Raw genomic sequence first — 17,761 nt, forward strand, 5'->3', positions numbered from 1 at the left:
CGAATCACAGCAGCGTTTATTCAGGTAAATGACACACACAGAAAATTGCACACTTACAAGATGACAGTAATGTATGAGCGGTAATGCCCTCTGGCTAGTTGTCTTTCGCCTGTAGCAAATCTCAGCGGGAACACCTCAGACGCCGACCAGCAGCACCAAGAGACCCACTTCCTGTCACATACGGCAGGTGCCAAAGAGAAACTCAAAAGAGCAGCAGTCCTAAACACTTTGATGGTAGGAGTTAGTTACCCTACGCGTTTCCTCTGCACACGGGCAGACTTCTTCAGGGGTATATGAAAATACAAGCTAACAAACTACCTGTAGGACTGCAATTTATACACACACCTCTGACATACTTCCTCTCAGGAAGGGATTTACCTTTTTACCACATATATCCTAATACATTCGTATCTGACAGATTACTTGGATTATATGGGCACTAGTGGTTAAAAAAGGCTCACACATATATAACTACACTAAAATAGCAACATATCTAAACAAGTTTTAAATGCATTTAGCTGTATAAAAATAGATATATATAGCCATATTATAATTCATAAAATCATTTGATCCATATAAAAACACCAACATAAATGCAAACAATGTATAAAGCCACAAGAATTAATCAAGATATAAAACTAGCCCAATACTAAATCTATAAAAAAAAAAAACCTCTATCTCTAGTAGACCTAATACTAAAATTTATAATAAGATAAGCCTAATATTTATTACCTAAAAAATTGAGGATGTGGAGTATTAAATTTATTAAATACCTAAATAAATAAAATAGATGAAAATGTTTTATATTAACCCATGAATGCCTGGAGGTCAATATCAATATTTAAACCTTTTGGTTCCAAACACTCTAAGCGATGGATCCATTTGGTTTCGCACTTTCTAAGTAGCAACAATCTCCTATTAGGACATGGTCCAGGTTTAATTTGTTCCAAAATTCTAATCTTCAAATCACTAAAATCCCTATTATGTACATAATTGAAATGGTTAGATACACTATGTTTATCATACCCTGATTTAATGTTCTCAACGTGTTCGTACCACCTTCTTTTTATACATCTTTTTGTACGACCTACATATATTTTCCCACATTTACATAACAATTGGTAAACCACATATGTGGATTTACAGTTTGTTCTACCCTCTATTATGTATTTTTTACTTTTATCAAAGTTGTATATTTCATTACCCTTCAAGACATGATCGCACATGATACAATTTTTTCTAAAACATTTAAAAGTACCAGCTTGTGGTTGCAGCCAGTGGGAGGAGGAAATAATGTTACTTTTTAATTTTGAGGGAGCCACCATACTTTTTAAGTTCCTATTTTTCTTAAAGATAACCTGGGGATTCATTCCTATTTGATCTTTTAAAATAGGGTCACCCCTTAGTACTTCCCAGTGTTTCTTCAAAATGTTCTTAACTACTTGAGCACCCTCATTATATGTGGTGATAAATTTAACCTGACTGTGGTTATCCTGGAATCTGTTGTTATTCTTGGTACTCTTATAATCTCTGGGGAAAGTTCTACACTTTTCCTTTGCCTCTTCAATTAAATCTCTGTTATATCCTTTTACTAACAGTTTATTTTCCAGAACTTTGGCCTCGTCCATATAGTCATCCTCATATGTACAGTTCCGCCTAATGCGTCTAAACTGTCCATAAGGGATATTGTCCTTCCACCTTTTTAAGTGTCCACTGCTGGCATTTAAAAAGCCATTTCTGTCTGATGGCTTTCTAAAGTTTCTAACAGCCACTTTATTTTCTTTTATGAAAAGGGTAATATCTAAAAAATCGATAGAATCCCTGTTAGTACAACTCGTGAAAGTGAGATTATATGCATTGTTATTCATGTATTTTAAAAATTCACTTGCTTCTTCTTCCGTTCCTTTCCATATAAGTACTATATCATCTATATACCTGTAAAACTTATGTATATTATCTCTATATGGATTATTTTTCCAAATACATTTATTCTCATAATAGGTCATATAGATGTTGGCATATGATGGTGCCATCGTGGTACCCATGGCCGTACCCTGTATTTGCCTGTAGAAAGTTCCCTCAAACTGAAAATAATTATATTCTAATATAAAATAAATAGCTTCTGTCAGAAAATCTACATGGATTTCTGGGATATTCCATCCTCCACACATCTCTCTAAAGGCAACTACACCTAAATCATGGGGGATATTTGTGTAGAGGGCGGAAACATCACATGTCATCCAAATGAAGTTAGGGTCCCATTCCATACCTTCTACTTTATTTATAATATCAGCTGTATCTCTAATGTATGATTTTATTGTTTTGACCATTGGTTGAAGGTACCAGTCAATGTACACTGACAAATTACTTCCTATGGAATCTATGCCGGATATAATAGGCCTTCCGGGGGGTCTCAAGGGGTCCTTATGGATCTTCGGGATGTGATAAAAAATGGGTATTTTAGGGCAAGGATTATACACATATCCAAATTCATCACTAGATAAAATTTCCCTTTGTTTGGCCTTAATCAGTATATATTTTTTTTTTTTTTAAAGGGGAAGTTCTACGGGTGCCCCACCTGATTCAGTGTAGCGCTGTCATTTTCTCCTGTTTATATTACTTGATAGGTGTTGTATTGGTAGTATTGTGTAACAATCTCTGGTTGATTATTTAATAAGACTATTTTGGGCCAAATAGCTTAAATAGCTTAATTATATTTTTCTGGAAGTTCTATTAGATTTATTGAGATTTGTTAAGACTTGTGTAGAAATATTTGGTTATGTTATTAACCTACGGCTAGATTTAGAGTTTTGTCGGTAACAACCCGAAAAGCTAACGCCGGCTTTTTTCTGGCCGCACCATAAAAATAACTCTGGTATTGAGAGTCCACATAAAGGTTAGGCTCCAAAAAAGGAGCGTAGAGCATATTTAACGCAGCTTCAACTCTCGATACCAGAGTTGCTTACGCAAGCGGCCAGCCTCAAAAACGTGCTCGTGCACGATTCCCCCATAGAAAACAATGGGGCTGTTTGAGCTGAAAAAAACCTAACACCTGCAAAAAAGCCGCGTTCAGCTCCTAACGCAGCCCCATTGTTTGCTATGCGGAAACACTTCCTACGTCTGCACCTAACACTCTAACATGTACCCCGAGTCTAAACACCCCTAACCTTACACTTATTAAACCCTAATCTGCCGCCCCCGCTATCGCTGACCCCTGCATATTATTATTAACCCCTAATCTGCCGCTCCGTAAACCGCCGCTACTTACATTATCCCTATGTACCCCTAATCTGCTGCCCTAACATCGCCGACCCCTATATTATATTTATTAACCCCTAATCTGCCCCCCACAACGTCGCCTCCACCTGCCTACACTTATTAACCCCTAATCTGCCGAGCGGACCTGAGCGCTACTATAATAAAGTTATTAACCCCTAATCCGCCTCACTAACCCTATAATAAATAGTATTAACCCCTAATCTGCCCTCCCTAACATCGCCGACACCTAACTTCAATTATTAACCCCTAATCTGCCGACTGGAGCTCACCGCTATTCTAATAAATGTATTAACCCCTAAATCTAAGTCTAACCCTAACACTAACACCCCCCTAAATTAAATATAATTTTAATCTAACGAAATTAATGAACTCTTATTAAATAAATTATTCCTATTTAAAGCTAAATACTTACCTGTAAAATAAATCCTAATATAGCTACAATATAAATTATAATTACATTGTAGCTATTTTAGGATTAATATTTATTTTACAGGCAACTTTGTAATTATTTTAACCAGGTACAATAGCTATTAAATAGTTAAGAACTATTTAATAGCTACCTAGTTAAAATAATTACAAAATTACCTGTAAAATAAATCCTAACCTAAGTTACAATTAAACCTAACACTATACTATCATTAAATTAATTAAATAAAATACCTATAATTACCTACTATTAAACCTAACACTACACTATCAATACATTAATTAAATACAATATCTACAAATAACTACAATGAAATAAACTAACTAAAGTACAAAAAATAAAAAAGAGCTAAGTTACAAAAAATAAAAAAATATTTACAAACATAAGAAAAATATTACAACAATTTTAAACTAATTACACCTACTCTAAGCCCCCTAATAAAATAACAAAGACCCCCAAAATAAAAAATGCCCTACCCTATTCTAAATTACTAAAGTTCAAAGCTCTTTTACCTTACCAGCCCTGAACAGGGCCCTTTGCGGGGCATGCCCCAAGAAGTTCAGCTCTTTTGCCTGTAAAAAAAAACATACAATACCCCCCCCCAACATTACAACCCACCACCCAAATACCCCTAATCTAACCCAAACCCCCCTTAAATAAACCTAACACTAAGCCCCTGAAGATCATCCTACCTTGTCTTCACCTCACCAGGTATCACCGATCCGTCCTGGCTCCAAAATCTTCATCCAACCCAATCGGGGGCTGGCGATCCATCATCCGGTGGCTGAAGACGTCCAGAAGAGGCTCCAAAGTCTTCATCCTATCCGGGAAGAAGAGGCGATCCGGACCGGCAACCATCTTGATCCAAGCGGCATCTTCTATCTTCATCCGATGACGACCGGCTCCATCCTGAAGAACTCCACCGCGGACCCATCTTCTTCCGGCGACGTCCAACTGAAGAATGACGGTTCCTTTAAGGGACGTCATCCAAGATGGCGTCCCTCGAATTCCGATTGGCTGATAGGATTCTATCAGCCAATCGGAATTAAGGTAGGAATATTCTGATTGGCTGATGGAGTCAGCCAATCAGAATCAAGTTCAATCCGATTGGCTGATCCAATCAGCCAATCAGATTGAGCTCGCATTCTATTGGCTGTTCCGATCAGCCAATAGGATGAAGACTTTGGAGCCTCTTCTGGACCTCTTCAGCCACCGGATGATGGATCGCCAGCCCCCGCTTGGGTTGGATGAAGATTTTGGAGCCAGGACGGATCGGTGATACCTGGTGAGGTGAAGACAAGGTAGGATGATCTTCAGGGGCTTAGTGTTAGGTTTATTTAAGAGGGGTTTGGGTTAGATTAGGGGTATGTGGGTGGTGGGTTGTAATATTGGGGGGGGTATTGTATGTTTTTTTTTGCAGGCAAAAGAGCTGAACTTCTTGGGGCATGCCCCGCAAAGGGCCCTGTTCAGGGCTGGTAAGGTAAAAGAGCTTTGAACTTTAGTAATTTAGAATAGGGTAGGGCATTTTTTATTTTGGGGGTCTTTGTTATTTTATTAGGGGGCTTAGAGTAGGTGTAATTAGTTTAAAATTATTGTAATATTTTTCTTATGTTTGTAAATATTTTTTTATTTTTTGTAACTTAGTTCTTTTTTATTTTTTGTACTTTAGTTAGTTTATTTCATTGTAGTTATTTGTAGATATTGTATTTAATTAATGTATTGATAGTGTAGTGTTAGGTTTAATTGTAGGTAATTATAGGTATTTTATTTAATTAATTTAATGATAGTATAGTGTTAGGTTTAATTGTAACTTAGGTTAGGATTTATTTTACAGGTAATTTTGTAATTATTATAACTAGCTAGCTATTAAATAGTTCTTAACTATTTAATAGCTATTGTACCTGGTTAAAATAATTACAAAGTTGCCTGTAAAATAAATATTAATCCTAAAATAGCTAAAATTTAATTATAATTTATATTGTAGCTATATTAGGATTTATTTTACAGGTAAGTATTTAGCTTTAAATAGGAATAATTTATTTAATAAGAGTTAATTAATTTCGTTAGATTAAAATTATATTTAATTTAGGGGGGTGTTAGGGTTAGGGTTAGACTTAGCTTTAGGGGTTAATCCATTTATTACAGTAGCAGTGAGGTCCGGTCGGCAGATTAGGGGTTAATAATTGAAGTTAGGTGTCGGCGATGTTAGGGAGGGCAGATTAGGGGTTAATACTATTTATTATAGGGTTATTGAGGAGGGGGTGAGGCGGATTAGGGGTTAATAACTTTATTATAATAGCGGTGCGGTCCGCTCGGCAGATTAGGGGTTAATAAGTGTAGGCAGGTGGAGGCGACGTTGAGGGGGGCAGATTAGGGGTTAATAAATATAATGTAGTGGTCAGCGGTGTTAGGGGCAGCAGATTAGGGGTACATAAGGATAACGTAGGTGGCGGCGCTTTGCGGTCGGCAGATTAGGGGTTAATAAGTGTAGGTAGTTGGCGGCGACGTTGTGGGGGGCAGATTAGGGGTTAATAAATATAATATAGGGGTCGGCGGTGTTAGGGGCAGCAGATTAGGGGTACATAAGGATAACGTAGGTGGCGGTCGGCAGATTGGGGTTAAAAAAATTTAATCGAGTGGCGGCGATGTGGGGGGGGGCCTCGGTTTAGGGGTACATAGGTAGTTTATGGGTGTTAGTATACTTTAAAGTACAGTAGTTAAGAGCTTTATAAACCGGCGTTAGCCCAGAAAGCTCTTAACTACTGACTTTTTTCCTGCGGCTGGAGTTTTGTCGTTAGATTTCTAACGCTCACTTCAGACACGACTCTAAATACCGGAGTTAGAAAAATCCCATTGAAAAGATAGGATACGCAATTTTCGTAAGGGGATCTGCGGTATGGAAAAGTCGCGGCTGAAAAGTGAGTGTTAGACCCTTTTTTGAGTGACTCCAAATACCGGAGGTAGCCTAAAACCAGCGTTAGGAGCCTCTAACGCTGGTTTTCACGGCTAACGCCAAACTCTAAATCTAGGCCTTAGCATTGTTAAGTTAGTAGTCCATATTTTGGCATTGGACTAAGTGTTGCTGGTTAAATACAAATTGTTCTTGCAAAACTAAAGTGGGATATTTGTTAAGTGATTCATTTTGAGTTAGGGTTAACTTATAGAAATATTGTGTTCATACATGGGATAATAGACAATACCTATTGAATAGTAATTAATCTAAATATCTCTATAGCCTGCTTTATATTTTAATATTATATTATAAATTGATAGATATAACTGGTCATAGGTGATATTCTGCTACTACATAAATATAATTAATGTGTATATAAAGATTAACTGATCAGAATTTAGGAATATTTGATATTGAGATTAAATATTAATTTTTAATAATAATATTGTTGTAAAATGTATAGATATGTAAATAGTGATATTTTGGAGTACACTACAGAGATTTAACATCTTACTGTAGTGTATTGACTAAATTCTGCAATATTAATTGTAGATATCGCTGACAATAATTTTATACTGCAATTAATTATTAATATCCATAATTACAATACGTAACGCGTTGGTGGCAACTGCTGCTGATAAATAAAGCAACATTACTGGAGGACACTCCTGAGATGTATCAACACATGCAAGACTGCCTGTTTATAGCCCTTGGTCATGCAACTTACAAGTTATAGTCACACTTTCTGTCTCACTACCTGTACTATTTCCTCTAGACTAGCTATCACATATGGAAAGCTCTTTGCTCCTTGCTCTATAACTTGTTAGTATATACTGTATGTATGTTTACTGAACCTTTACATGTAATGTAGCACTATTGTAATGCTCTATAAAATATACTGGTGCTTTATAAATAAGTATTAATATAAATTATAAATAATTATGCACCTGTTTCCATTCCTCCCGTTCGATTGTTGTTAACTCTAGTGCCATGTTCGGCAGCTGAATACTGGCATTCAAGTAAGGTATCTTCGAATGACTTCTCTGACCATCTCTGAAAATGCCCATTTTTTCTTCAGAGCCTGAGGACGTGTTTAGACAGCTGTAATCACTAGAATTAGACAGTGTTCTTTGGTTTGAAGCTGTATTATTTTGTCGTGCTGCATCATCCGCAGTGGTTTTGTTGGTTTTCTGTACAGTGCTGTTATCTTTGGAATTAACACTAACTGGTGCTCGCAAGGCTGACTTGTACTTAAATTTAAGGGGGAAAAAAGATAATAATTAACTTGTTTTCGTAAAACATTGATTATTAAATATAGCACTAGAATATTACCATTTAGAACAGGAAATACACAATAATATATATATACTCACTGACAAATATACACATACATATATAGTGATTGTAGAGTACATCTTATGTTAGGTTCATGGCCAGCCTCAAAGTACTATAATAGCGGGCAACCTATATCTCATATGGATTTTGGTGCTACACTTCTCCCTTTGTGTCAGGCAGATTATTATTATCATTAATAATCAGGGCTGTAAATTTCCACTTGCCCAGACAATTAAGAAATTGCAGGGTACAAGTAAAACATGTATTTTCCTATCTTTAACATTAAGTCGACTATTAACTTCTCCCCTCTGGACAAGTAACTTTTCCCTCCTGACTAGTATATTATAGAGATATTTTTCAACCCCTGTTAATAATAATAAAAATATATATTTTCTTAAATGTGACTGATGTTTTGTGTCATTTCATAGTATTACTTCAGCACAGCACTCATAAGAGGTTGCTAGCCACTGTGATAAAGAAATGCACACATGGAAAAAGTATGTATTTATATATATATATATATATACAGGGAGTGCAGAATTATTAGGCAAGTTGTATTTTTGAGGATTAATTTTATTATTGAACAACAACCATGTTCTCAATGAACCCAAAAAACTCATTAATATCAAAGCTGAAAAATTTTGGAAGTAGTTTTTAGTTTGTTTTTAGTTATAGCTATTTTAGGGGGATATCTGTGTGTGCAGGTGACTATTACTGTGCATAATTATTAGGCAACTTAACAAAAAACAAATATATACCCATTTCAATTATTTATTTTTACCAGTGAAACCAATATAACATCTCAACATTCACAAATATACATTTCTGACGTTCAAAAACAAAACAAAAACAAATCAGTGACCAATATATCCACCTTTCTTTGCAAGGACACTCAAAAGCCTGCCATCCATGGATTCTGTCAGTGTTTTTATCTGTTCACCATCAACATTGCGTGCAGCAGCAACCACAGCCTCCCAGACACTGATCAGAGAGGTGTACTGTTTTCCCTCCTTGTAAATCTCACATTTGATGATGGACCACAGGTTCTCAATGGGGTTCAGATCAGGTGAACAAGGAGGCCATGTCATTAGATTTTCTTCTTTTATACCCTTTCTTGCCAGCCACGCTGTGGAGTACTTGGACGCGTGTGATGGAGCATTGTCCTGCATGAAAATCATGTTTTTCTTGAAGGATGCAGACTTCTTCCTGTACCACTGCTTGAAGAAGGTGTCTTCCAGAAACTGGCAGTAGGACTGGGAGTTGAGCTTGACTCCATCCTCAACCCGAAAAGGCCCCACAAGCTCATCTTTGATGATACCAGCCCAAACCAGTACTCCACCTCCACCTTGCTGGCATCTGAGTCGGACTGGAGCTCTCTGCCCTTTACCAATCCAGCCACGGGCCCATCCATCTGGCCCATCAAGGCTCACTCTCATTTCATCAGTCCATAAAACCTTAGAAAAATCAGTCTTGAGATATTTCTTGGCCCAGTCTTGACGTTTCAGCTTGTGTGTCTTGTTCAGTGGTGGTCGTCTTTCTTACCTTGGCCATGTCTCTGAGTATTGCACACCTTGTGCTTTTGGGCACTCCAGTGATGTTGCAGCTCTGAAATATGGCCAAACTGGTGGCAAGTGGCATCTTGGCAGCTGCACGCTTGACTTTTCTCAGTTCATGGGCAGTTATTTTACGTCTTGGTTTTTCCACACGCTTCTTGCAACCCTGTTGGCTATTTTGAATGAAACGCTTGATTGTTCGATGATCACGCTTCAGAAGCTTTGCAATTTTAAGAGTGCTGCATCCCTCTGCAAGATATCTCACTATTTTTGACTTTTCTGAGCCTGTCAAGTCCTTCTTTTGACCCATTTTGCCAAAGGAAAGGAAGTTGCCTAATAATTATGCACACCTGATATAGGGTGTTGATGTCATTAGACCACACCCCTTCTCATTACAGAGATGCACCTCACCTAATATGCTTAATTGGTAGTAGGCTTTCGAGCCTATACAGCTTGGAGTAAGACAACATGCATAAAGAGGATGATGTGGTCAAAATACTCATTTGCCTAATAATTCTGCAGTCCCTGTATATATATATATATATATATATATATATATATATATATATATATATATATATATATATCAGACAAAGGTACTAGCACTCACTGGATTTAAATCACTCAAAACTTTATTCCAGTGACATTTCAGGGTTGTCACCTCTTCCTCTGAGGAAAAAGTGAGAACCCAAAAATGTTACTGGAATACAGTTTTGAGTGATATAAATCCAGCTATTACCGTTGTCTGATGTGTATGGCCTCTTAGAACCCTGGTCCTGTTATATATACACACACTGTAGTTAAAGGGACAGTCAAGTCCGAAAAAACTTTCATGATTTAAATAGGGGATGTAATTTACTTTTATCAAAAATTTTGCTTTGTTCTCTTGGTATTCATAGTTGAAAGCTAAACCTAGGAGGTTCATATGCTAATTTCTTAGACCTTGAAGACTGTCTCTAATTTGAATGCATTTTGACCACTAGAGGGCATTAGTTCATGTGTTTCATTTATATAACATTGAGCTCATGCACGTGAAGTTACCCTGGAGTGAGCACTGATTAGCTAAAATGCAAGTCTGTCAAAACAACTGAAACAAGGGGGCAGTTTGCAGAGGCTTAGATACAAGGTAATCATAGAGGTAAAAAGTTTATTTCTATAACAGTGTTGGTTATACAAAACTGGGGAATGGGTAATAAAGGGATTATCTCTCTTTTTAAACATCAAAAATTCTGGTGTTGACTGTCCCTTTAATTCTTTCCATGTGTGGATTACTTTATCACAGTGACTAGCAACCCCTTATGAGTACTGTGCTGAAGTAATACAGGGGAAAATTAGCTGACAGGTATTTCTATTTGTTTCTTGTTGAATTGCTGTTCACCAGTACATCACCTATGAGCATGTGGGAGAGCAGTACATTTATAGTTTATTTATCTTTTGTCTTTTTAACGAACAAATGAAACTCCAGAAAGTGTTCTGTGAAAGAAAAGCAAGTGATTAGGATTACAAAAATCAAAGTTAAAAGCTCAGGAATAATAGAACTGGAGTGAAGAGAGAAAATCACTGGGGCATTTAGCAATCAACAGCAATAAAATCAGCCACTGAAAACAATGTCAGTGAATGGCAGAAATATAAATCAAAGGTGTAGATAAAAGGAAAAAATACGGTAATATGTAAACTGACAAGAAAAAACCCTTTAAACTCTGAAGTGCAAATGTGAAAGTGTTATAAAGTACAATGAAGAGAGTTATAGAGACTATACTCTATGGCCTCTATGTATGAAGCCGTCTACTTTCCTGCATTCGCCGGCCCAATACGCTCGCATAAGCTCGCCTACCATCGTGGACCTGAATACGTTCGCCAAAGTTATCAAAAAAGCTGTCAAGAAGCCGCGCACCAAGTAATGGGCGATGAGCAGCGGACTGTTGTTAACTGACAGTCATCGATCTCGCTGCTCATCGGCTTCTTCGCAGCTTTCTTTCTAACCTGTCACTAAGCACCCACACTAAACTATACTGTTTTACCCCCTAAACCGCCGCTCCCGGAGCCCCCCCACACCTAAATAAAGTTATTACCCCCTAAATAAATATATTAACCCCCTAAACCGCCACTCCCGGACCATGCCGCCACCAACATTATACCTATTAACCCCTAATCTGACGCCCCCTATACCGCCGCCACCTATATTCAAGTTATTAACCCCTATCCTGCGGATCCCGGACTCCGCTGCAACTAAATAAATTGTTTAACCCCTAAATTGCCGCACCCGGAGCCCACCGCCACCTGCATTACATTTATTAACCCCTATCCTGCCCCCCACTACACCGCCACCACCTACATTAAACTCATTAACCCCTAAACCGCCGCTCCCGGACCCCACCGCAACTAAATTAAACGTTTAACCCCTAAACCGCCGCTCCCGGACCCTGCCGCCATCTATATTAAACTTATTAATCCCTATCCTGCCCCCCTATACCGCCTCCACCTATTTAAAACTTATTAACCCCTAAACCTAAGTCTAACCCTAACACCCCCCTAACTTTAATATTATTTTAATAAATCTAAATAAAACTTACTATTATTAACTAAATTATTCCTATTTAAAAATAAATACGTTGCTCTGTAATAAAGGCACTGTTGCCATTTTTTGAGTGCCACCAGTGTGTTGTTTTATTATACTTGTCACTGGACTTTGGTTAGGGGAGTCCCCCTGGTGTGCACCAACTCGAATCACTGTAAAAATGAAGGATTAAGTGCTGGTCCTGCTTGTCTAAATAAAAATAAATACTTACCTATAAAATAAACCCTAAGATAGCTACAATATAACTAATAGTTACATTGTAGCTATTTTAGGGTTTAATTTTATTTTACAGGCAACTTTGTATTTATTTTAACCAGGTACAATAGTTATTAAATAGTTATCAACTATTTAATAACTACCTAGCTAAAATACTTACAAAATTACCTGTAAAATAAATCCTAACCTAAGTTACAAATACACCTAACACTACACTATCATTAAATTAATTAAATAAATTAACTACAATTACCTAAATTACCTGATCCAATCAGCCAATCGGATTGACCTCACATTCTATTGGCTGATCAGAACAGCCAATAGAATGCAAGGTCAATCCGATTGGCTGATTGGATCAGCCAATCAGATTTTTCCTACCTTAATTCCGATTGGCTGATAGAATCCTATCAGCCAATCGGAATTCGAGGGATGCCATCTTGGATGACGTCCCTTAAAGGAACCTTTATTCGTCGGGTAGTCGTCGGGCCAGAAGGATGTTCCGCGTCGGAGGTCTGGAAGATGGAGCCACGGTTGGATGAAGATAGAAGACACCGCTTGGATGAAGACTTCTACCGGATGGAGGACCTCTTCTTGCCCCGCTTGGATGAAGACTTCTACCGGATGGCGGACCTCTTCTTGCTCCGCTTGGATGAAGAATTCGGCTCGGCTGGGTGAAGACGACTCAAGGTAGGGAGATCTTCAGGGGGTTAGTGTTAGGTTTTTTTAAGGGGGTTTGGGTGGGTTAGAGTAGGGGTATGTGGGTGGTGGGTTTTAATGTTGGGAGGGGGTTGTATTTTTTTTTACAGGTAAAAGAGCTGATTACTTTGGGGCAATGTAATATTATTATTAACCCCTAATCTGCCGCTCCGTACACCGCTGCCACCTACATTATATCTATGTACCCCTAATCTGCTGTGCCTAACACCGCCGACCCCTATATTATATTTATTGACCCCTAATCTGCCCCCCTCAACGTCGCCTCCACCTGCCTCCACTTATTAACCCCTAATCTGCCGAGCGGACCGCACCGCTACTATAATAAAGTTATTAACCCCTAATCCGCCTCACTCCCGCCTCAATAACCCTATAATAAATAGTATTAACCCCTAATCTGCCCTCCCTAACATTGCCGATACCTAACTTCAATTATTAACCCCTAATCTGCCGACCGAATCTCGCCGCTACTGTAATAAATGGATTAACCCCTAAAGCTAAGTCTAACCCTAACACTAACACCCCCCTAAGTTAAATATAATTTAAATCTAACAAAATAAATTAACTCTTATTAAATAAATTATTCCTATTTAAAGCTAAATACTTACCTGTAAAATAAACCCTAATATAGCTACAATATAAATTATAATTATATTATAGCTATTTTAGGATTTATATTTATTTTACAGGTAACTTTGTATTTATTTTAACCAGGTACAATAGCTATTAAATAGTTAAGAACTATTTAATAGCTAAAATAGTTAAAATAATTACAAAATTACCTGTAAAATAAATCCTAACCTAAGTTACAATTAAACCTAACACTACACTATCAATAAATTAATTAAATAAAATACCTACAATTATCTACAATTAAACCTAACACTACACTATCAATAAATTAATTAAATACAATATCTACAAATAAATACAATGAAATAAACTAACTAAAGTACAAAAAATAAAAAAGAACTAAGTTACAAAAAATAAAAAAATATTTACAAACATTAGAAAAATATTACAACAATTTTAAACTAATTACACCTACTCTAAGCCCCCTAATAAAATAACAAAGCCCCCCAAAATAAAAAAATGCCCTACTCTATTCTAAATTAAAAAAGTTCAAAGCTCTTTTACCTTACCAGCCCTGGACAGGGCCCTTTGCGGGGCATGCCCCAAAGAATTCAGTTCTTTTGCCTGTAAAAAAAACACATACAATACCCCCCCCAACATTACAACCCACCACCCACATACCCCTAATCTAACCCAAACCCCCCTTAAATAAACCTAACACTAAGCCCCTGAAGATCTTCCTACCTTATCTTCACCATGCCAGGTTCACCGATCCGTCCTCGGAAGTGTTGATCCAAGCCCAAGCGGGGAGCTGAAGAGTGACGTCCATCCTCGGGCTGAAGTCTGGATCCAAGCGGCGGCTGAAGAAATCCATCATCGGGCTGAAGTCGGAAGTCCATCATCGGGATGAAGTCTTCTATCAAGCAGCATCTTCAATCTTCTTTCTTCCGGAGCGGAGCGGAGCCATCTTCTTCCCAGCCGACGCGGATCCATCCTCTTCTAACGACGCCTACTAGCCGAATGACGGTTCCTTTAAATGACGTCATCCAAGATGGCGTCCGTCGAATTCCGATGGTCTGATAGGATTCTATCAGCCAATCGGAATTAAGGTAGGAAAATTCTGATTGGCTGATGGAATCAGCCAATCAGATTGAGCTCGCATTCTATTGGCTGATCGGAACAGCCAATAGAATGCGAGCTCAATCTGATTGGCTGATTGGATCAGCCAATCAGATCGAACTTGAATCTGATTGGCTGATTCCATCAGCCAATCAGAATTTTCCTACCTTAATTCTGATTGGCTGATAGAATCCTATCAGCCAATCGGAATTCGACGGACGCCATCTTGGATGACGTCATTTAAAGGAACCGTCATTCGGCTAGTAGGCGTCGTTAGAAGAGGATGGATCCGCGACGGCTGGGAAAAAGATGGCTCCGCTCTGCTCCGGAAGAAAGAAGACTGAAGATGCTGCTTGATAGAAGACTTCATCCCGATGATGGACTTCCGACTTCAGCCCGATGATGGATTTCTTCAGCCGCCGCTTGGATCCAGACTTCAGCCCGAGGATGGACGTCACTCTTCAGCCCCCCGCTTGGGCTTGGATCAAGACTTCCGAGGACGGATCGGTGAACCTGGCATGGTGAAGATAAGGTAGGAATATCTTCAGGGGCTTAGTGTTGGAGGACCTCTTCTTGCCCCGCTTGGATGAAGACTTCTACCGGATGGCGGACCTCTTCTTGCTCCGCTTGGATGAAGAATTCGGCTCAGCTGGGTGAAGACGACTTAAGGTAGGGAGATCTTCAGGGGGTTAGTGTTAGGTTTTTTTAAGGGGGTTTGGGTGGGTTAGAGTAGGGGTATGTGGGTGGTGGGTTTTAATGTTGGGAGGGGGTTGTATTTTTTTTTTTACAGGTAAAAGAGCTGATTACTTTGGGGCAATGCCCCGCAAAAAGCCCTTTTAAGGGCTGGTAAAAGAGCTGATTACTTTGTAATTTAGAATAGGGTAGGGCATTTTTTTTATTTTGCGGGGCTTTATTATTTTATTAGGGGGCTTAGATTAGGTGTAATTAGTTTAAACTTCTTGTAATTCTTTTTTATTTTCTGTAATTTAATGTTTGTTTGTTTTTTGTACTATTGTTTAGTTTATTTAATTGAATTTAATTTTAGGTAATTGTAGTTAATTTTTTAAATTAATTTAATGATAGTGTAGTGTTAGGTTTAATTGTAACTTAGGTTAAGATTTATTTTACAGGTAATTTTGTAAGTATTTTAGCTAGGTAGTTATTAAATAGTTAATAACTATTTAATAACTATTGTACCTGGTTAAAATAAATACAAAGTTGCCTGTAAAATAAAAATAAATCCTAAAATAGCTACAATATAATTATTAATTATATTGTAGCTATCATGGGCCTAGATTTAGAGTTGGGCGGTAGCCGTCAAAACCAGCGTTAGAGGCTCCTAACGCTGGTTTTTTACCGCCCTCTGGTATTTGGAGCCAGTCATTAAAGGGTCTAACGCTCACTTTCCAGCCGCGACTTTTCCATACCGCAGATCCCCTTACGTCAATTGCGTATCCTATCTTTTCAATGGGATCTTTCTAACGCCGGTATTTAGAGTCGTGGCTGTAGTGAGCGTTAGAAATCTAACGACAAAACTCCAGCCGCAGAAAAAAGTCAGTAGTTAAGAGCTTTCTGGGCTAACGCCGGTTTATAAAGCTCTTAACTACTGTGCTCAAAAGTACATTAACACCCATAAACTACCTATGTACCCCTAAACCAAGGTCCCCCCACATCGCCGCCACTCTATTAAAAATTTTTAACCCCTAATCTGCCGACCGCACACCGCTGCCACCTACATTATCCCTATGAACCCCTAATCTGCTGCCCCTAACACCGCCGACCCCTATATTATATTTATTAACCCCTAATCTGCCGCCCCGCTATCGCTGACCCCTGCATATTATTATTAACCCCTAATCTGCCGCTCCGTACACCGCTGCCACCTACATTATAGCTATGTACCCCTAATCTGCTGTGCCTAACACCGCCGACCCCTATATTATATTTATTGACCCCTAATCTGCCCCCCTCAACGTCGCCTCCACCTGCCTCCACTTATTAACCCCTAATCTGCCGAGCGGACCGCACTGCTACTATAATAAAGTTATTAACCCCTAATCCGCCTCACTCCCGCCTCAATAACCCTATAATAAATAGTATTAACCCCTAATCTGCCCTCCCTAACATTGCCGACACCTAACTTCAATTATTAACCCCTAATCTGCCGACCGAATCTCGCCGCTACTGTAATAAATGGATTAACCCCTAAAGCTAAGTCTAACCCTAACACTAACACCCCCCTAAGTTAAATATAATTTAAATCTAACGAAATAAATTAACTCTTATTAAATAAATTATTCCTATTTAAAGCTAAATACTTACCTGTAAAATAAACCCTAATATAGCTACAATATAAATTATAATTATATTATAGCTATTTTAGGATTTATATTTATTTTACAGGTAACTTTGTATTTATTTTAACCAGGTACAATAGCTATTAAATAGTTAAGAACTATTTAATAGCTAAAATAGTTAAAATAATTACAAAATTACCTGTAAAATAAATCCTAACCTAAGTTACAATTAAACCTAACACTACACTATCATTAAATTAATTAAATAAAATACCTACAATTATCTACAATTAAACCTAACACTACACTATCAATAAATAAATTAAATACAATATCTACAAATAAATACAATGAAATAAACTAACTAAAGTACAAAAAATAAAAAAGAACTAAGTTACAAAAAATAAAAAAATATTTACAAACATTAGAAAAATATTACAACAATTTTAAACTAATTACACCTACTCTAAGCCCCCTAATAAAATAACAAAGCCCCCCAAAATAAAAAAATGCCCTACTCTATTCTAAATTAAAAAAGTTCAAAGCTCTTTTACCTTACCAGCCCTGGACAGGGCCCTTTGCGGGGCATGCCCCAAAGAATTCAGTTCTTTTGCCTGTAAAAAAAACACATACAATACCCCCCCCAACATTACAACCCACCACCCACATACCCCTAATCTAACCCAAACCCCCCTTAAATAAACCTAACACTAAGCC

At 37.8% G+C, this 17,761-nt stretch overlaps 1 protein-coding gene across 1 annotated transcript in view; it reads right to left on the reverse strand.

Moving 5' to 3' along the window:
* PPEF1 (protein phosphatase with EF-hand domain 1) overlaps nt 1-17,761 on the reverse strand; it is a 209,004-nt gene that overhangs the window by 128,239 nt on the left and 63,004 nt on the right. Inside the window, exon 10 of the mRNA XM_053705264.1 lies at nt 7,607-7,909. Coding sequence (XP_053561239.1) covers nt 7,607-7,909 — 303 coding nt within the window. The remainder of the gene's footprint in view (nt 1-7,606; nt 7,910-17,761) is intronic.

Source organism: Bombina bombina, chromosome 3 (genome assembly GCF_027579735.1).
Source record: "Bombina bombina isolate aBomBom1 chromosome 3, aBomBom1.pri, whole genome shotgun sequence".
Classification (NCBI taxonomy): Eukaryota; Metazoa; Chordata; class Amphibia; order Anura; family Bombinatoridae; genus Bombina; species Bombina bombina.